The sequence below is a fragment of the Dipodomys merriami genome, unplaced genomic scaffold (assembly GCF_024711535.1).
Source record: "Dipodomys merriami isolate MVZ:Mamm:240054 unplaced genomic scaffold, mDipMer1.0.p SCAF_63, whole genome shotgun sequence".
NCBI classification, from domain to species: domain Eukaryota; kingdom Metazoa; phylum Chordata; class Mammalia; order Rodentia; family Heteromyidae; genus Dipodomys; species Dipodomys merriami.
In genome coordinates this window covers 5,952,746-5,973,882 of record NW_027206213.1, presented here as the reverse complement: position 1 = coordinate 5,973,882, position 21,137 = coordinate 5,952,746, and the positions used below count along the sequence as shown (strand labels likewise).

At 35.1% G+C, this 21,137-nt stretch overlaps 1 protein-coding gene across 2 annotated transcripts in view; it reads right to left on the bottom strand.

Moving 5' to 3' along the window:
- LOC138815257 (WD repeat-containing and planar cell polarity effector protein fritz homolog) overlaps window positions 1-21,137 on the bottom strand; it is a 261,096-nt gene that overhangs the window by 84,624 nt on the left and 155,335 nt on the right. For both annotated transcript variants that reach the window (XM_070004544.1, XM_070004543.1), the window contains exon 13: window positions 14,887-14,950. In XM_070004544.1, the coding sequence (XP_069860645.1) occupies window positions 14,887-14,950 (64 nt within the window). The remainder of the gene's footprint in view (window positions 1-14,886; window positions 14,951-21,137) is intronic.

Genomic DNA, 21,137 nt, shown 5'->3' with positions numbered 1-21,137 from the left:
ATTTTTGAAATAATCTCAAAGTTGCAGAAAGTGTCCAGAGCAGTTCAAATGTCACTTTTTTCTGAATTATTTGAGAGTTAAAGTTGCCAACACATTTTGAGTTATTTAGCGTTTAGTTCCTACAAAACCACAAGCCATCAAAATTGTGACAATATTGATAATATGACTTCCATTTAAACAATAAAGTTACAGTTGTTCTACATATGACAAGATTCCATTTCTTAATGCTTTTAATTATGTCTTTTTGGTCCTTTTTATAATTGTTTATAAGTCTCTTCTCTTACACGAATGTGACATTTTTGCAGATAAACTAGTTATTACATTGTCCCTCAATTTGAGCTCAACTGGTCCTTCTTCTTTGTTAGATTTAAGTATGCACTTTTTTGCAAGAATGTCACAGAAGGGCATTGTATTTTTACTTTGATATAAAGTGGCCAGCTATTGTGACTTTACCATTACTGATGATAGTTACTTGGTTAACATGCTGTCTGCCACCCTTATCCACTACAGTTACTCTTCTTACCCTGTAAACAATGCACACTTTGTAGAGAATTACTTTGAGACTTTGTAAATGTCTTGTTAATTATATAAAAACTTCTCTAATTATAGCACCCATTGGTTATTTTTCCCTTATTCAATTATACCAAATGGTAATTTTCTAGTTATATTGTTATTTTACATTTATTAGTTGGCCTTGTTAATTATTTACTTAAATGAATATAGACTTATAGATTATATAGTAGAATCACCTCATACATTATTAGATATTGTTGTTCTCATAAAATTCATTTAAAATACTTATTTTTATGATTTCTTCTTTAACCATTAGATTTTTAGAGAACTGGTATTTAACTTGCAAATATTTGTGAGCCTCATAGGTATGTAAACATACTGATTTGTAATTTAATTCCTTTGGTATCGTATTTTAGTGTTTTATATCAAGCTTTCATCTTATGGACCGGCATATATTTTAGATTGGTGACAATAGCATCTGCATTTGGAAAGAATGTACATTCTGCAATTGTTGAATATAACTTAAATATCAGATCATGTTGTTTCACATATTTTGTATATTCATAATGTTTTGACTATTTGATATATGAATGATTATATATATAAATATACATCTCATTTGTTTTTCAGCTTTGGCTTTATGTATTTGAAGCTTACTAGTACATAAATATTTAGGATTCTTAAGTTTTCCTTAGAGCTTTTATTATTACAAATATCTTTTCATCTTTTTATTTTTCCTTTGTTTTGAAGCCTTTCTCTTATTTTTCACATATTATCTTGTTATTCAGTTTACTTTCAATTTATTTGTGTCATAACAATGCAGAGTCTCATTTACATACTGAATATAATTTAGTCTTGCTTTTTATCCAGTCTAATCTATTATTTAAAACATTAGTAGCTATCATTTACTTGGAATGTCCAGTCAATTTGAATTTAATGTAACTTACATGCTTGAAATTATACTTCAATTTCATTATGTTTTCTATTTGTTCCCTTGCCTATCCTTCTTGTAAATAGAATATTTGTACATTATATTTAGGTTTTCTCTATTGACATTTTAATTTTTTTTACAATAGTATTTTTTTATTGTGAAAATACTGTACAGAGGGGTTACAATTACATGGGCAAGATAATGAGTACATTTCTTATCAAGCATTGTAGCCTCCTCCTTTAATTTTTTTTTTATCGTAGCAAAAAACCCCTTTTGAACTCAGGGCCTTGTACTTGCTTAGTTGTATTAGTGGGCCCTCTACCATCAAGTATCATCTTCAGCACAGCTATTTGCTATTTATTATGGCTCTACCACCTGAGCCACAGCATCACTTCTGGTTTTCTAGTGGTTTATTGGAGATAAGAGTATCACGGATTTTCCTGCCTGGGCTTGCTTTGAACTGTGATCCTCAGATCTCAGCCGTGAGCCACCGGTGCCGAGCTTTCTAGTTTAATTTTTCTAACTGAAAAACTTCCTTTTACTTCAGTATGATCCTTGTATATAAGCCAGGTATACATATTATTTATTCATTACCTATTATTATTTATTATTTACTTATACAAGCCTTGTATATATATTATTTAAGTCTAAAACATATAATAACATAATATAGCAAATCCTAGAAAAAAGAGAGAATCTGAACTCAGTTGTCACATTATAAAATTCAAATATTCAGTTTTCAACAAACATACTGAAAAAAAAACTCAAATAAGTATGGGTCATTTCAAATGGGGTGAATAAAAAACCTGATGGCAAAGACAAAGACATTCAAAAACAACTGCCTTAATAAAATATATGCAAAGAACTAAAGGAAGATATGGAAAAGCCGAGAAAAGACAAATGAACAAAGTGGAAAAATTAATAAGATGACCAGAAAACCTAACAGAAACATCCAAAGAAATTCTAGAACAGAATACTACCATAATTTTTTTTTTAATGACTAAAGGGTTTCAAAGAAAGATCCAACTAGGCAAAAGAGAGATTTAACAACTTTGAAAATAAGACAAGGGAAATAGAAAAGGACTGAGTAAAAATAAACATCAGAATCTCTGGAGATCAGAAGGTAGTTGGCAAATATGTTCAAAATGTTAAAAGAAAAAAACGTCAGCAAGGAGTTGATGGCTCACACCTGTAATCCTAGCTACACAGAAGGCTGAGATCTGAGCATCACAGTTCAAAGCCAGCCTGGGCAGGAAAGTCCATGAAACGCTTACCTCCAACTAATCACCTGGAAAATGAAGCTGAGGCTCACATTGTAGAGTGACAGCCTTCAGTTAAAAAAACTAAGGGATGGCTGGGAAGGTGGCTCAGTGGTAGAGCGCTTGCCTTGCATGCACAATGCCCTGGGTTTGATTCCTCAGCACCACATAAGCAGAAAAAAAAAGCTGGAAGTGGCACTGTGACTCAAGTGGTAGAGCGCTAGCCTTGAGCTGAAGAGCTGAAGGACAGCGCCCAGGCCCAGAGTTCAGGCCCCACGACCGGACCACCCCCCCCACAAAAAAAAAACCAAAAAAACAAAAAACTAAAGGACAGTGCTCAAACTCAGTTCAATCACGAGTGCCCACAACAAAAAAAAAAAGAAAGAAAGAAAGAAAGAGAGAAAGAAAGAGAGAGAGAAAGAAAGAAAGAAAGAAAGAAAGAAAGAAAGAAAGAAAGAAAGAAAGAAAGAAAGAAAGAAAGAAAGAAAGAAAGAAAGAAAGAAAGAAAAAGTCAGTAAAGGCCCTTAAGATTCCTACATCTGAGAGTTCTGGGAAGATGGCAGAGGAGAAGCTGGAATCTAAACAAGCTCTCGCATAGAAAGCAGTTTTAGAGTTCCAGTGAACAGTCCTAAGCCAGAGAATTACACCAAGTGTGCCATCACAGGACAGAGAGTTAGACAAGAGAGGGAAAATCCAGGCAAGGAGACAGATCTGAGCTCTTGCCAGCAGTCGCCGCGGCAGTGGCAGCGGTGGCTGAGGCTGTGGCCATACCTGAGCCACAGAGAGTCCAGGACGAAGGAGCCATATGCAGCAGGCAAGCGGATTCTACTCAACACCAGCAAGAACCGACAAGGAGCGGACATCTTCATCCTGCAGTTCGCAGACCAGAGACGACCCAGGAACCAAGACTCGGCGTGAGTAGAAGCCTGACGTCCTCACTCCTTCTCAGGGAGCAGAGGAGGGAAGGCCACCCCTCCCCCCCCCCCCCCCAGCACCTGTGATCTCCATCTTGGATACAGACAAAGCTCTGCGGAGCTGCTAGCTCCAACTCAAGCTTTGGAATAAAACAAGTCATTTAGCAGGTCACAAGAACTTAACAGCGGCGTGACCTGCCAGACTCAGATCCACCCAGGGAAAAGTCACCCAGCTTGGGCGCCAGCCCTAGGAGTGGCTTTCTTCACTGGGTAATCAGAGCCAGAGGCTGCCCCTCCCTCTAGCAGCCTCAACAATCAATTGAAATTCAGTAAACAGAAACCCTGAGAATGGCTCCAGGCTGGGCTCTGTGAGCTTTTCACAAACTAGCCTCCAGGAAAAGCTACTGTTTTTTGAAAGGCCTCAACTCTACCCAGAACCTAGCCTCATCACTGCATCCCCCTCTTTGGTGATACTCAAAGCAGATCTGCCTCCCATTGAACTAGCCTGGGAGGAGGATCGCAAAATCCTAGGTAAAGCAGAGCATTTTTCTGCCTGTTCGAACAAACTGACTTAAGAAACCAACCAAGCCACAGGACCACAAGCAGACCAGAGACTCCAACAAGAGGCTGGTTACGGACACAAGGGAGATACAGGATTTTTCCCACCCCTCCCCTCAAAGAACTTCTTTTTTCTTCTTCTTCTTTTTTTTTTTTTTTTTTTTTTGGTACCTTATATAAAAAAATTTTTTTTTCTTTTCTAAAACTTTTTTTAATCTTTAATTTTTGCCTTTTTTGAAAAAAAAATTGTTTTCCAGTAACTTTTTTTTTACTCTTATAATTTTTATTTTAGGGATATGTGAGTGTGCGTTTTTCTTTCTTTTTCTGTTTTCTTTCTCTTTTTTTACTTTTTTAATTATCTTTTTGTTTTTTGCTTAGCTCTACTGAACGTCTGATCTTTTTTCTTCCTTTCTTATCCTTTTCACCTTTTCCTCTCTTTCGTTCTTCTTTATGTGACTTAATTCTTGTCCTGCACATCCTCAGATAAACCTGCAGTTGACTATTAGACCCTATCACCTATTGTGTACATTCTTAATCCACAAATTTATTACTCAATTCAAAACCTCTGAGACTTAAATTCCTTAATAGCAGTACTACTCTTTATACCTATATAATATTTTAAGCATTTTTATTTTTAAGTTTTTCACATCTCCTTTATATATTCACGTTCTTCTCTAAATAGATTGTGTTCTATTCTATATAATATTATTAATTTTTACTTTTCTATTTTTTCTGGTCTCTTTTCTTTTCCAATTCCCTTTCTTCTTTTTTTCTCTCCCTCTACTTTCATCCTACCCAACCTATTTCCTGCTTTGAGATTAGGACTTAGTTAACTCTCCCTGTGCCTCCCCACATCAATCTATTCCTATTTTTTACCCACATCTCTCCCTAACCCTAATAATTTCTGGTTTTTCAAATTCTTCTTTGCAGTTCATAGCCCATTAACATATAGTTGTTTGATGTTGAATAGATATATCTGTTGAACTAGATTGTATCTGCAGACTATTGACTGTGCAAATTCAGACTTTGGTTGATGCTTGCCTTAAGATAGTGTTCTAGCACAAAACTGGTGCTATTTTCATCTCAAATGGGCAGAGTAAGCCGGAAAAATGGCAAATCCGGGTATCTCAATTCCCAATCTTGATAATCAGGGGACAGAACAGATAATGAATAATCCAGAGGAGAGTTCCCAAATAGTTCTACAAACACTGCTGGCAAACATGATAAATGAAAAGATGGAAAACATACAAAGGACTCTGTATGAGCGTGATAGGGAGAGAGAGAAGGCAATCCAAAAGTTTATACAGGAATATCATAAGCGTGAGGAAGCTACTCAAAAACTGATACAGGATTTGCGTGAGTAGCTTGAGAATACTCAAAGAGAAAGGCAGGAATGGCGTGAGCAGGCTGAGAACACTCAAAGAGAACTACAGGAATCCCACAAATGGGAGGAAGCTAATCAAAGAGTAATACAGGAATTGAGAGAGCAGGAAGAGAATACACAAAGATCACTAAAGGCATTCATGGAATCCATTAACAAAGAGCTGAAGGAAGTCAGGGAGACCACAAAGGGAATGCTGAATGGAACCCAACAGAAGAAATGTGAGTCCAAGGAAAACATAACCAATCAACTAAGTGATTTGAGAATAAACATTGAATACCAAATTAAGGAAGTAAAGAAGTTCATACAAGATCTAAAACAAAGCTTCAACAAAGAATTTGAAGCCATCAAAGCTGACCAATTAGAAGGAAAAGAGATAAAAAACAAAGTAGAAAGCTTGACAGCAGGTCAGACCATGCAGAAGATCGAATCTCAGGGATTGAAGACAGCCTAGATATTATAGAGAAAGAACATACAACCATCCAAGACAAGTCCAAGAAATATGATAGATCTATCCAACACTTGGAAGACACCATCAGAAGGCCTAATCTAAGGATAATGGGTGTAGAGGAGCACCTACAAACAGAAGTTAATGGTCTAGGAAATTTGTTCAACAGGATCCTAGCAGAGAACTTCCCAAACATGCAAAAAGATAGGCCTATTCAGATACAAGAAGCTTTTGGAACCCCAAATAGACCAGACCAGAATAGGACATCCCACCCTCACATTATAATCCACACTGGATCAACACAGACCAAGGAAAAGATCCTTAAAGCTGTAAAGGAGAAAAGATTAATCACCTATAAAGGGAAACCAATTAGAATCACCTCAGATTTCTCAGCAGAGACAATCAAAGCAAGAAGAGCCTGGAATGATGTATGCCATGCCCTAAAAACAAACAACTATCAACCAAGAATACTGTACCCAGCTAAACTCTCCTTCATAACTGAAGGCCAAATATAAACCTTCCATAGCAAAGAAAAATTGAAACAATACATCTTCACCAAACCAGCCCTACAAAAGATTCTTAAAGATGTCCTACACATAGAAAACCAACAAGACCACAATAAAGGCCAAGAAACAGCACCCAAACTGAGAATCCAAGAACCATAGGAAGAACCCAGTTTTCGCAATCCCCAAGAAGGTGGAAAACATGGCAGGAACTCCCAAATACCTCTTAGTCCTATCTCTTAACATTAACGGACTTAACTCTCCAATTAAGCGACTTAGACTGTCTAGTTGGATTAAAAAACAAGACCCTTCTATCTGCTGCCTTCAGGAGTCACATCTTGCCCGTAAAAACAAACACATTTTCAATGTGAAAGGCTGGAGCAAAATCTACCAAGCAAACGGCCCCCATAAACAGGTGGGAGTTGCAATCCTAATATCAGATAAAATAGACTTCCAATTTAAATTCGTGAGAAGAGATAAAGAAGGTCACTACATACTAATAAAGGGATCTCTCCTTCAGGAGGATATTACAATTCTAAATATCTATTCGCCAAACAATGGAGCACCCAAATTTATCCAAGAAACACTACTTTCCCTCAAATACCATATAGATCCAAAGAAATTAATTGTTGGGGATTTTAACACATCACTCTCCCCACTAGATAGATCAACCCGGCAAAAACTCAACAGAGAAACCGCAGATCTAAACAGCTGCATAGACCAACTAGATTTTACAGACATCTACCGAACATTTCACCCAGCAGCACATGGAACATTTTCTAAAATAGACCACATTTTAGGCCACAAAAAAAAACTTGTCTAAATTCAGAAACATTGAAGTTATACCTTGCATTCTCTCTGACCACAAGGGAATAAAATTAGAACTCAACACCAAATGCCACCAAAGAAAGTCCGGTATCACATGGAGGCTAAACAACACACTGCTGAATCACGAGTGGGTCATGGAAGAGATTAGAAAGGAAATTCAAATGTTCATGCTATTCAACAAAAATGAACACACAAATTACCAGCTCCTCTGGGACACAGCAAAGGCAGTACTCAGAGGCAAGTTTATAGCTCTGAGCTCCTACATCAACAAATTGGAGAGATCTGAAACCAACAATTTAATGACACATCTAAACCTCCTTGAAAAAGAGCAGCAAGATAAACCCCAAGCCAGTAGACGGAAAGAAATAATTAAAATTAAATCAGAAAGGAATTAGAATCCAAAAAAACTATAGAAAGAATCAACAAAACAAAGAGTTGGTTCTTCGAAAAAATTAACAAAATTGACAGACTCTTAGCAAATCTTATCAGAAAAAGAAGAGAACACACCCAAATTAATAAACTCAGAGATGAGAATGGAAACATCACCACGGAAACAACCAAGATTCAGAACATTATAAGGGAATACTTCTCAAAACTTTATGCTAATAAGTTTGAGAACTTGACAGAAATGGACCTTTTCCTAGCAAATATTGACATGCCAAACTAAACCAAGAAGAGTTAAACCACTTTAACAGGCCCATATCAAGCATTGAAATAGAAACAGCAATAAGAGACCTCCCAGCTAAGAAAAGTCCAGGACCAGATAGTTTCAGAGCGGAATTTTACAAGGACTTCAAAGCAGAGCTCACACCAATACTCCTCCAACTCTTCAATGAAATTGAAAGAGAAAGTTCACTACCGAGCACATTCTATGAAGCCAGCATAACCCTCATCCCAAAACCAGGCAGGGACTCATCAAAGAAAGAGAACTATAGACCCATTTCTTTGATGAATATTGATGCAAAACTTCTCAACAAAATTTTGGCCAATCGACTTCAGCAATTCATCCAAAAAAATCATACACCACGATCAAACAGGATTCATTTCAGGGATGCAAAGCTGGTTCAATATACGCAAATCAATTAATATTATTCATCACATCAACAGGAACAAGAATAAGAACCACATGGTTATCTCAATAGATGCAGAAAAAGCATTCGACAAGATCCAACACCCCTTCATGATGAAGGTTTTGGAAAAATTAGGAATCCATGGAACATTCCTCAATACAATGAAGGCTGTATATGACAAACCTACAGCCAGCATTATACTTAATGGTGAAAAACTAAAGCCATTTCTTCTTAACTCAGGAACAAGACAAGGATGTCCACTCTCTCCACTTCTCTTCAATCTAGTATTGGAATGCCTAGCCACAGCAATAAGACAAGATGCAGACATAAAGGCGATCCAAATAGGGAAAGAAGAAATAAAACTCTCCCTCTTTGCAGATGACATGATCTTGTATTTAAAGAATCCCATAGACTCCACTCCCAAATTACTCAAGCTGATTCAAAACTTTGGCAAAGTAGCAGGGTATAAAATTAACCCCCCAAAATCAATGGCTTCTCTGTATGCCAACAACGAGAAAAGTGGGGCTGAAATTAGGAAAGCAACTCCATTTGTAATAGCCCCACAAAAAATAAAATACCTAGGAATTAACTTAACCAAAGAAGTGAAGGACCTCTATGATGAAAACTTTAAAATCTTGGAAAAGGAAATTAAAACAGAACTTAGAAAATGGCAAAACCTCCCATGCTCCTGGATTGGAAAGATTAACATCGTGAAAATGGCAATACTTCCCAAGGCTATCTACAAATTCAACGCGATACCTATCAAAATTCCAACCTCATTCTTCAAGAAAATAGAAGAGGCAATCCAAAAATTCATATGGAACAATAAAAGACCCCGAATAGCAAAAATGCTCCTCAACGGAAAGAACACTGCTGGAGGAATATCAATACCAAATTTCAAACTCTACTATAAAGCCATAGTAATCAAAACAGCTTGGTATTGGCATAAGAACAGACCTCAGGACCAATGGAATAGAATTGAAACCCAGAAATGAACCTACAGACCTATAGCCATCTAATCTTTGATAAGGGAGCTAAAACAATAGAATGGAAGAAAGACAGCCTCTTCAGTGCTGGCAAAATTGGTTAATTACTTGCAGAAAACTAAAGCTAGATGCTTATATATCACCCTGCACCAGAATCAAATCCAAATGGATCAAAGACCTCGAAGTCAAAGCAGACACTCTGAAAACATTACAGGATGGAACAGGAGAAACCCTAGGTCTCCTTGGCTCAGGCTGAAATTTTCTGAATAGAGACCCGGAAACACAACAAATCAAAGAAAGGTTGGACAAATGGGATTGCATGAAGTTGCAGAGCTTCTGCATGGCAAAGGACATAGCTAGCAAGATCAATAGAAAGCCCACAGATTGGGAGAAGATCTTCACTAGCCATACAACAGACAAGGGTCTCATATCTAAAATATACTTGGAACTCAAAAATTAAATCCCCCAACAACAAATCCTCAGAGAAACAACTGCCCAATAAATAAGTGGGCTAAAGACTTGAAGAGAAACTTCTCTGAAGAAGAAAGAAGGATGGCCAATAGACACATGAAGAAATGCTCAACCTCCCTAGCCATAAAAGAAATGCAAATCAAAACAACATTGAGATACAACCTCACCCCAGTTAGAATGGCTATAATCAAGAACTCTAACAACAACAGATGCTGGAGCGGATGTGGACAGAAGGGAACCTTACTTCATTGTTGGTGGGAGTGTAAACTTGTTCAACCACTTTGGAAAGCAGTATGGAGGTTCCTCAAAAGATTCCACATAGAGCTCCCCTATGACCCAGCAATCCCACTTTTGGGCATTTACCCAAATGCTTACAAACAAGACCACACTAAAGCTACCAGCACATCTATGTTTATTGCAGCATTATTTACCATAGCTAAGATATGGAACCAACCCAGATGCCCCTCAATAGATGAATGGATCAAGAAAATGTGGTATATATTCACAATGGAATTCTATGCCTCCATCAGAAAGAATGGCACTGCCCCATTTGTTAGGAAATGGAAAAACTTGGAAAAAATTATATTAAGTAAAGTAAGCCAGGTGGAAAGAAACATAGGTCCCATAGTTTCCCTTATTTGCAATATCTAGTATATGTATGAGTCAAGTGGAAAAGGTCAGATAATGTGATGTTAGGAAAATGAACCCTTAGATATGTATTTTAATGCTTTTTTATTTCATGCATGTGTTTCTAACACATTTATAAGATTATCTCTTTGTTGCTTTGTATGTCCCTCCCCCACAGCATAACCCCTGCTTTCACTATATTTGATGTCAGTACAACTTGTGGAGGAGATGGGGAAAAACAAGTGGTTTAAGGATACAGGTGGACCTGTTGCAACAATGAGAACAAGGTCATGTCGAAAACGAGCTTTACAACGTTGGTGCGGGGGTGGGGGGGGTGGGGGGGAGGGGAGGATTGGGTGGGGGGGAGGTAGGGAAGGGATGTGAAAGGTAAACAAAGGAGGAGGCTGCAATGCTTGATAAAGAATGTATGCATTATCCTGCCCATGTAATTGTAACCCCTCTGTAGAGTATGTTCACAAAAAAAATTAAATTAAATTAAAAAAAAAAGAAAAAAAGATTCCTACATCTCAGATAAAAGCAGAAGTATTTATTACCACTAGGCCCATCTTTAAAAATTGTGCAAATAAGTTCTTTAAAGTTAAAGAGCATTACATAGTAACTATAGGCCATATGATCAAATAACGATCTCAATAAAAGTAACTATATGGACAATTACAAAAGCAAGTCATGTAACAATGGTTTTTAATATTACCTTTGTTTTGTACATACATGATTTAAGAGACTAATACATTTTTATGAGGGCTAGAGATGTAGCACGGTAACACAGCACTTGGCTGCCATGTCCCAGTCCTAGAAAGAACTTATTAAACAGTCAATATAACTTTGGTTTGCAACTACATATTTGTTTTAGAGAATGTATATATAAAATTATTCCTTTATGGATTGAAGACTTGTATAATGATGTGACTTTGTGACATCAAACACTGAGAGGGTAGGAGCATAGGTGTAAAACAGCTGTAGTTTTGGCTACTACTGATGTAAAGCTGATAGAAATCCCAACTAGAGCACTATAATTTCAGGATATTAAGTCTGATACCCATAGAAACCACAAAGAAAACAGGTATAGACAATACCACAGGATATTAAACATTTATATCACAAAAATCATAATATATACATTTGTTCCTAACATATACATTCTTCTCAAGCGTCTATAATATAAGTTAGTCCATAAACTACAGATCAATAAATTTAAAAAGAAAGGTATAATACAAAGTATCACTTCCCATCAGAACAGGATCAAGTTAGAAATAAATATTAAGAAAATTTGAAAATTCACAAATTTGTGAAAATTAAGTGACATTTTTCATAACAATTGTATGAAAGACAATCACAAGAGAAATTAGAAAATACTTAGCAACAAATGAAAATAAAAACAATATGTACCGAAACAAGACTGAAGATTTTTTTAAGTTTCAAATACTTTGGAAAAAAACAAATCACAAGAATTATTTCATACAACTCTTAAATTTTTTAGGGTAATTAAATATCAGTGTCTGTAAACAATGAAACAACAGCCAAACTATTTGCACATACATTGTCCTTGGATGTTTTATCTCTACAAATGCAGTGTTTAGGAGCTACAACAGTGAGTAGCTTGTAAAATACAAAATATTTATATTTTTATAGTCTAAAGTATTCATGCATGGTCCTTTGCCAAAAAAATTATATACCCTTGCTCAAAGTATTATTATTCCTTTGTTTATAAACTTTTTCAGCTTATAGTTTTCTTTAAGATAAATTCTCAACTCCTTTTTGTGCACCTGTGGCCTCTCTTCTGTCTCAACTCTGTTTTCCACATCAACCTCCTTGCTATGGTGTCTTACGTAACCCACTAAAGCTAATGCCAAAAGCAATTTTTGGGTGCGCTTTTGGATATTATATTTAGTCTTTCAGGAAGAGATACAGTAAGGGTAGAAAATCATCTGTAAGTAGGGATAATCTGTTCATTTTATAATTTTTTTCCCAAAAGATGTAAGGTTTTGTTGTATATAGGTTACAAAACTCTGGGTATATTTTCTTCTATATGGCAAATTCTTTAGGACAATTTCAACATGGAGCCTCAAATGTATCTAGCAGGATCTTGAACTTCCACAAAATGCTAAGGTCCCAGTGCTCTCTTCATTCTGATCTTCCTTAAAACAGGCCTTGCTACAGTCAAGTCTTACATGAGGAATGAGGACACAGCACTCTGAATTATGACTGTTTACATCTTCTTGAATTAAGTAATTCTTTTCTTATTTTAGCTGATCAGTAGAAAGTTTATTTAGATTAAGAAGATTAGAACTAACACAGGGACTTTATGTTGGTACTAGGAAAAACAGGCTAAGTCCTTAAACAGATATGAAAAAAAGTTTAGAAGATGGCTTTGATGATTATGCTAATTAATAAAGCAGTATATTTATAGAGCAATATAATACCCTGAGGGGAAAAAACTGGTAGACACAAAACATTTAAATACTAATCTTGTTAGTCCTTATCTTGGCTAGGGAAAAGATTGGAGAATATGTATAAAAAAATAAAGAAGCCAGGCGCCAGTGGCTCATGCCTGTAATCCTAGCTACTCAGGAGGCTGAGAATCATGGTTCAAAGCCAGCCTGGGCAGGTAAGTCGGTAAGACTCTTATCTCCAATTAACCACTAAAAAAATGGAAGTGGTGCTGTAGCTCAAGTGTTAGAGCACTCACCTTGAGCTGAAGAGCCAAGGGACAGCACTCAGGCCCAGAGTTGAAGCCCCACAACCAATAAAAGGATAGAAAGAAAGAAAAAGAAAGAAAAAGAAAGAAAGAAAGAAAGAAAGAAAGAAAGAAAGAAAGAAAGAAAGAAAGAAAGAAAGAAAGAAAGAAAGAAAAAAGAAAGAAAGAAAGAAAGAAAGAAAGAAAAAAGAAAGAAAGGAAGAAAGAAAGAAAAAAGAAAGAAAGAAAGAAAGAAAGAAAAAAGAAAGAAAGAAAGAAGGAAAGAAAGAAAGAAGGAAAGAAAGAAAAAAGGAAAGAAAGAAAGAAGGAAAGAAAGAAGGGCTGGGAAGGTGGCTCAGTGGTAGAGTGCTTGCCTTGCATGAATGAGGCCCGGATTCGATTCCTTAGCACCACATAAGCAGAAAAAGCCGGAAGTGGCGCTGTGGTTCAAGTGGTAGAGTGCTAGCCTTGAGCTGAAGAGCTGAGGGACAGTGCCTAGGTCCAGAGTTCAAGCCCCAGGACTGGCAAAAAATAAAAAATAAAAAATAAAATAAAGAAAATGTACCTTTATTGAGTAAGCAGCATAATTTAGATGGTAGAGATAAGGAAGAAAAGTTAATGGGTAAGAAAATTTAAGAAGTGTTGTAATTAAATTTCTGATACTGCGATAATCTGCACGTATAGTTTTTGGTGAAAATAATAAAACCTTCCCTCATACTTATATGCGTTCTTAAACATCAAATAAATAAATGAAAAATGAATAACAAGATGTTAATAGTTTTGAAAGCCACTGAAACTTTTCTCATGTTCAATGAAAGTTGAGAATATATAAATGAAATATATAATTTAGAATTTAAATATTAAACCTATTCTAAAGACAAGTGATCTAATGTGATGAACCCACAGTAACTTCAGAAATACCAAGCCTTGAACTACAAAAATTTCTGCAAAATGATTCAGGTTAAAAAGTCATCAAGTTTTTGTTTTCAAGAAGCTTTTGCTCTATTGTTTATAACAATGAACTAGCTATGGAGAAAAATATGTTGGGAAATCAGAAAAGGACTCTGACTTTGTTTATCCGATGTCATTGTGACACAAGATCTTATAAAATAAGAACCTGGTACAAAGCACAAAGACTCGTTAAGAGCTAAACACTTTTACTCCTCTGTAGGTAAGAAATGAAAGGATTGGAACAGATGTGAATGCATAACGTCTAGTTCCACTTTGCACTGTTTATACTTATCAATACATGTAGGAACATTCATAATTTGTTACTTCTCACTAAATTCTTAAGAGAATTGAGCACATTCAAGATCTGGGGTCATTTTCCCCACATGTTCTGCTTTCTATACTTGTATGTCCTTAGAGAATAGATTAGAAAGACATTTAAGCTTATTAGATAAAAAGGTGTCATCCTTTCACCTCAAGGTACATGAGAAGAAAAGTTCAGGAATTATAAATTCTTCGACAACATAAAAGGTTCTGTGGACCCTGGCAAGGAAAATGTCAACAAGTCAAAAGATGCTAGATGGCTATTGACCAGTTTCACGAAGGCAAAGCTGCAAGCCAGGATGGGATAATGCTTTCCCCCCATGTGTCTAAAGCTGCAAATGACACTAATCCTTTTTAATGGTCACAAAAGCTGACAACTTACTCAGCCTTAGAACTGAAGGCACAAAAATCATGTCTGGGAACAACTCACCATGAACAGGTCACGAGCACCGATGTCAACAGCCAGGAGAAATGCCTTTTCAAATCTCTGGTACCTAAGAAGGGGTAGAAAAGAAATGTGGATTCGTTATGAACAAAGCTATATAAAACGAAAGAGCTGTTTGTTTAATGTATTTATTTGATACCATTTTCATTCTTCTGCAGGAAAAATATTTTCCAACAGAAAGGATTTAGCTGGCTAGGATCTTCCATATGTGAAATATTTTAGACCTTAGGTCTAATTTCATAGAATCAGTATAACTTTGAGTAGATATTGTTGAATCCATATGGGAAAATGATAGCTCAGGAAATGTGCTTTCATAATTTTCCCTTCATAGTGCTTTATAAGAAAAGATTATATATACAATCATATATCAATTATATGTATGATCAACTAACAAATTATCTGGTTAAACTTTTATAGTTAGGGATAAGGTAAAAAGTCAAATGTTCCATAATTTTAAAAGTCTCATGTTTATGAGTTTTGAAAAAAATATTCCAGGCTATCTTAAAAGGATAACAAATATATATATATATATATATATATATATAACTTTTTGGTTATCATAAAAGAAAAATAAAATATAAATATTTCTAAAATCTTAAAGACATTGCTACGTTTCTATCCTTTCTAAAACATACTGCCTTTTCCTGAAGTAAAATTTTGACAGTTTTCCTTGTGAAAGTTTATTTTCAGCTGAGATATATATGATCAGGCTTCAGTTTAAATCAAATACCTCTAACAAAGTTTAAGATCTTAAGAGAAATACATATCATAAACATTGCTTGCACAGGTTTTTGGCATGAAAGGTTGTGTTTTTCCCAAGCACTAAAATTTATATAAATGCAAGCTATCAGATTTTCCGACGTTAGGAACAAATATGTAAGTAAGTTATTCTCTATTCTCTATTTTATACTGTACAAGATGGGGATTGAAAATAAGTAATGAATACTATTACTATCATCTAATTACATATATTTTATTAATGAAATAGCTAAAATAATAAAAATTCAAATACACATACAAAGCTTAATATTAATAGAGGAGATATTAGGTCCTGAGCCAGAAACATTTGTATAATTTCCATGCTCTGATGACTTTTCATGACTGTTACCCAATCTCCTCCTTTTTACAATCTTACTAGTACCTGAATTCCTCTTAGCTATAGAAGATCATGAGAAAATGATGTTTATTTCTTTGGATGAAAAATGTCTTACTAGGAAACTTACTGGTTCATTATACTGTCAATGGGAGAGAATTATAATGAGGAAGGTCAGAGAATTAGCACAGTGTACAGTTGTGTACTTTTTATGCCATTCCACATTGTCTTACTCCATTATACTCAGTGCCTACTCCACTGTAACTATTCTGGCAATAGCCATTATCCATCTTCAAATCATCCAAAACCTTTGGCAACATCTAATACTATAAATTGTCCTCCCTTGAAACCCATTCCTTAACTTCCTTCATTCTTGGTTTTCTCATTTAGCTTAGATCTTCATACAATTCTTTTCTAACTCATCTTTCTCTATCATCTCTTGAAGTTGGTGTTCTATGGTCTTCTTTTATTTCTACTTACTCCATTCTCCTCAGTAAATCTTACCATGACATTAATATTATCCATGACTCACAAATCTACATCTCTAAAACCCTAAGCTCTGAGCTCAAAGTCCAGGTACCACAAAGTTAACATGTCTAACATCATTGGCAACAATATATAGGAAAAATTGAAATTGGAGAAGTGAAATTAAGGGAAATAAGTTCAGATATACTGGTGTTGCGAGGTGAGAAATATTGATGGAAATAATGATAAAATGAGGAAACTGGCAGTGGCATTTGACAGTATAGTGAAACTGAAATACCAAAAGGAGCACGCAGCCAGACTATTTAGAAAATATACTTTGAATATATAATGAGAATCTAAAAATCTAAAAGAGCAAGGAAATACTCAAGGGTACTTCATCCTCTACTGAAAGATTACCAACTCAGCAAAATTGCTTGGTAGAAACCAGAGTAAAGAACCCTAAGTAGCAAGTAAAAAGAAGCAGGAGAGACAGAGCTACACTGAAAGGCAACCACCCTTAGGAGACTGACCTGTAAACTAGTCTCAAGGTAAAGATGTGGCACCCAAAACTTCTGATTGAGCTGGGATGTAAAAAGAACCAAACTAGCAGTGTTCCTAACTTTTGCAGACACAAAAATTATTATGCGGACTAAAACCCTCTGATAGAGGTTCTGAAACATCACAAATTAGAATCTACAATATGAATCTATTAAGATGATCAAAAATATAATAAAGCAACTCTGAAACATTAGAAAAATATGTAGATCAGCAGATTTCAGATATCTGAATTCTTAGAATATAAATTGATTTACAATACAATATTCATAGAAATAAGTGATGTAATCATGAATATAAGCATGCAATATGACACGATAAAAGAATTACTAGGTCAATTTTTTTTTCCTCCAGTGGTAGGGACCAATTCCAGTATCTCCCACATGCTCCACCATTAAGCTATATGTCCAGATCAGCAAATCCATTCATTAAGGGATAAAATAGAACTTTTAGAAATGAAACATTAATGAACTGACACAATTGAAGAGAGATTTAGTGAACTAAAAGCACATGGCCAATACATAAAGAATTATGCAGACTATTGTGAGGAAAGACTATTGTAAGTATAAGTAACACAGAAAAATGAAAAATACATATGAAATATATCTAATATATCTAACTAGGAAATTAAGTTAAGTGGATAAGAATTTTCAGAACACCTAAATGATATGAATCAACAAATAAAAAAGGGACTAAGCAAGAGAAAGGAAAAGGACTTTATGAGTATAGAATCCTTGAGTATAGAACTGCAATGAAAATGCAGAACTTCATAAATTTAAAAAAAATCTTAAAGGCTGCTGGGGAGAATTCTGATGACCTATAAAGGAACTACAAATAGACTGATACCACACTTCTTGATGGTGATAGAGGGATAGAAATAATAGCAATAGAAGATGATAGAAGTATTTAAATTCTGAAAGGAAAACACCTCAATGAGTCTCCATTGCATACATAACTGTGGAACTCTGTGAATTCATACTTTAATCTATGTATATACTACATAGAATGGAGCTGGCTTTATTATTCATTCTCATATATATATATATATATATATATATATATATATATATATATATATATATATATATATATATATATATAGTGCTGTTCTGAGAGTTAACTTGGACCTGCACACTGTTCCTTAACTATTTCGCTCAAGCCTGTTTCTCTACCACTTGAGCCACAGCTCTGATTCCAGCTTTCTCGGTGGCTTATTGGAATAAGATTCTCAATGACTTTTCCTGCCTGGGCTCGTTCTGAACTGCAGATCCTCATATCTCAGCCTCCTGAATAGCACTGATTGCAAGCATGAGCCACTAGTGCCTGGCTCAATCCTGTCTTAAAAAAATAGAAAGTTTGACAAAAAGATAAGAAAGAAAATCACAGCCCTTACTTAAGAGAAATCTACTATACATATTTAAAAACAGATCATTTGAAAGGAGATAGGTGGAAAATACAAGGAAGCCAGAATGGCTATTATTATCATCTGGCTATGAATATCAATCAGATAAAAAAGACTTCCAAAAAATAGTATGAAGATAAGGTGGGACAATTTTATGTTAAAAATGTCAATTCACTAGGAAAACATAAAAAACTGAATGAAAATCATGATTTTTAATCATAAATACACAAGACAAAAAGTAACAGAATTAAGGGAGAAAGACAGATTTTTGTTACTCCTCTATGAGCAAATTATGGAAATTTTAAAAATTAGTAAAAGTATAGATGATTTACATCTTCATGCAAATGATATTTGTGTGACTGACGTGCTACCAACCATTATGCTAACAAAACACCTTACATTTGGTATTTATAGGACAAGTGTGTGTGTGTGTGTGTGTGTGTGTGTGTGTGTGTGTGTGTGTATGTGTGTGTGTGTGTGTGTGTGTGAATACTCCTATTAAGAGCTCCTTATTTATTCTGTTGCTGTGTTCATTTGTATCTTGTTTTCCTAGTCAGCCATAGATCAAAACTGATAAATGCAAAACTACTACTGGTTTATTTTTGTATCTTTTCCCTAATATTTCCTACATTATCTTATCTATGAAGATTCCTCTCAGGTTAATACAAATACCCATAACTTTATAATCATCAACATTATAAATGACATCTCTATCCTGCCTACTGACATGTGGCTTAATTCTACGTTGTTAGTTATATGTGCCACTTAGTTACATGCTACATTTAGTTATATGTTACACTTAGTAATGATACATTTTGAATTGATTTCAGTACAGGGGAAGAGGCATGGCTCTAGCTTTAGCTTTCTAGATACATGAGGATGTCAAGTTTTCTCAACAACATTTAAGGAAGAGACTATCTTTTCTCCAATATACATTTTTGGCTCCTTTGTTGAAAATCAGATGGCTGTGGGTGTTGGGCTGTATAGGTTTACTTTTGGATCTTCTATTATGTTCCATTCATCTGTCTGTTCTTATTCTGTACCATGCTGTTTTTATTACTATGTTTTTGTTACTATTGAAATCAAGTATTGATACTTGCAGCATTGTTCTTTTTGTCCAGGATTGCTTTGAGTATTCAAAATCTGTTATTTAGAGTTTTAGCATTTCTGATAAGGAAGGTTTGGTGGTGATGGACTCTCTCAGCTTTTGTTTATTGGAGAATGTCTTTTCTTCATTTCTGAAGAACAGGTTATTTTTTTTCCTGTCAGCATTTTTAATATATCATCTCATTCTCTGCTGGTCTATGGGGGTTTTATTTGTTTTCTTTTTGATGCGGGTCCTGTAGTTTGAACTCAGGGCCTGGGCACTGAGGTCCCTGAACTTCTTTTGCTTAAGTCTCTACCATTTGAACCATATCTCCACTTCTGGCTTTTTTTGGCAATTTATTGGAGATAAGAGTCTTACTGACTTTCCTGCCAGGACTAACTTCAAACTGTGATCCTCAGATCTCATCCTCCTACGTAGCTAGGATTAAAAGCATGAGCCACCCATGACCAGCTCTGGATTTGATGTTTTTAATCATTATTTCCTTAAACTTTGTGATTCCTTTCTCTTTCCCCACTTCTTCATGTGTTCCCATGATGCATACATTGGGACAACTGATGTCCCAGAAATCCCACAGCATATTTTTTTTTAATTTTCATTTATATTTTATTATTGTTGATTGCTTTTTTCAAAATTTATTGTAAAGGTGATATACAGAAGGGTTACAGTTATATAAGGTAATGAGTACATTTCTTTTTCTTCGTACATTGTTTTCCTGATTTTGTCGAAATGTTTATCTGTGTTCTCTTATAGCTCACAGAACTTCTTTCATAATAAATTCTAGCTATTCAAGCTCAAATGAAATGGTCTGACTTTCACTTACTTCCCAGGTAAAGTTTTATTCTCCCTTATACCTATCCGTTCTCCTCACTTTTGAAAATTGTCTTGTCTTATAGTTTGTTAGAGCATGTAATATACACTAGTGTTCTATTCGTTGCTTTTGTTTTAGAGGTAGAAATAAATATACTTCCTTGGTGCTAGGTTTATATGCTTGCTTTATAACAGATTCCTTAGGATATATGTATTCACATTTTCCTCTAGCATCTGTTTTTCCAAGATTGATACCCCATAGACATATCTTGATCTATTCTCTTTCCCTGGAGAATTCTGTAGCTATTTCATAATACTTGTCTCATGGGCAGGAAATCTGATGTTAGCTTTATTTATTTTTTGTTTTAGTTCTAGGGACCAAGGCTTTCAGTATCTAGGTAAGTACTGTACCACTGGGCTACATGCTCACCCCCCATTTACTCCCTTTCCAAAAATGATTTAACTTCTTTGCCTGAAGGATCAGTGGACACTTTAAAGGTTATTTTACTAGAAAATTTCCTGGAACTGACTGTTCACTTAATCTTTTCAAGTACACTGTGGGCTGTTTAAATATGTAAATTTAACTCATTAATTTCCTGAGTGTTTTTTTTGCCTATTGAAGTATAATTTATTTATAAGAAAAATTAACTCCTTTTGCATAAATAATCCAAAGAATTTAAACAAAAGCATGTAGTTACTGTACCATAACCATAATACAAATTCACATATATTTTTCGTCATCTCAAAAAGCTACCAAGTGCTCATTTGCAGTAAATGCCCTCAGCCCACCTCCAGGCTTTGGCAAC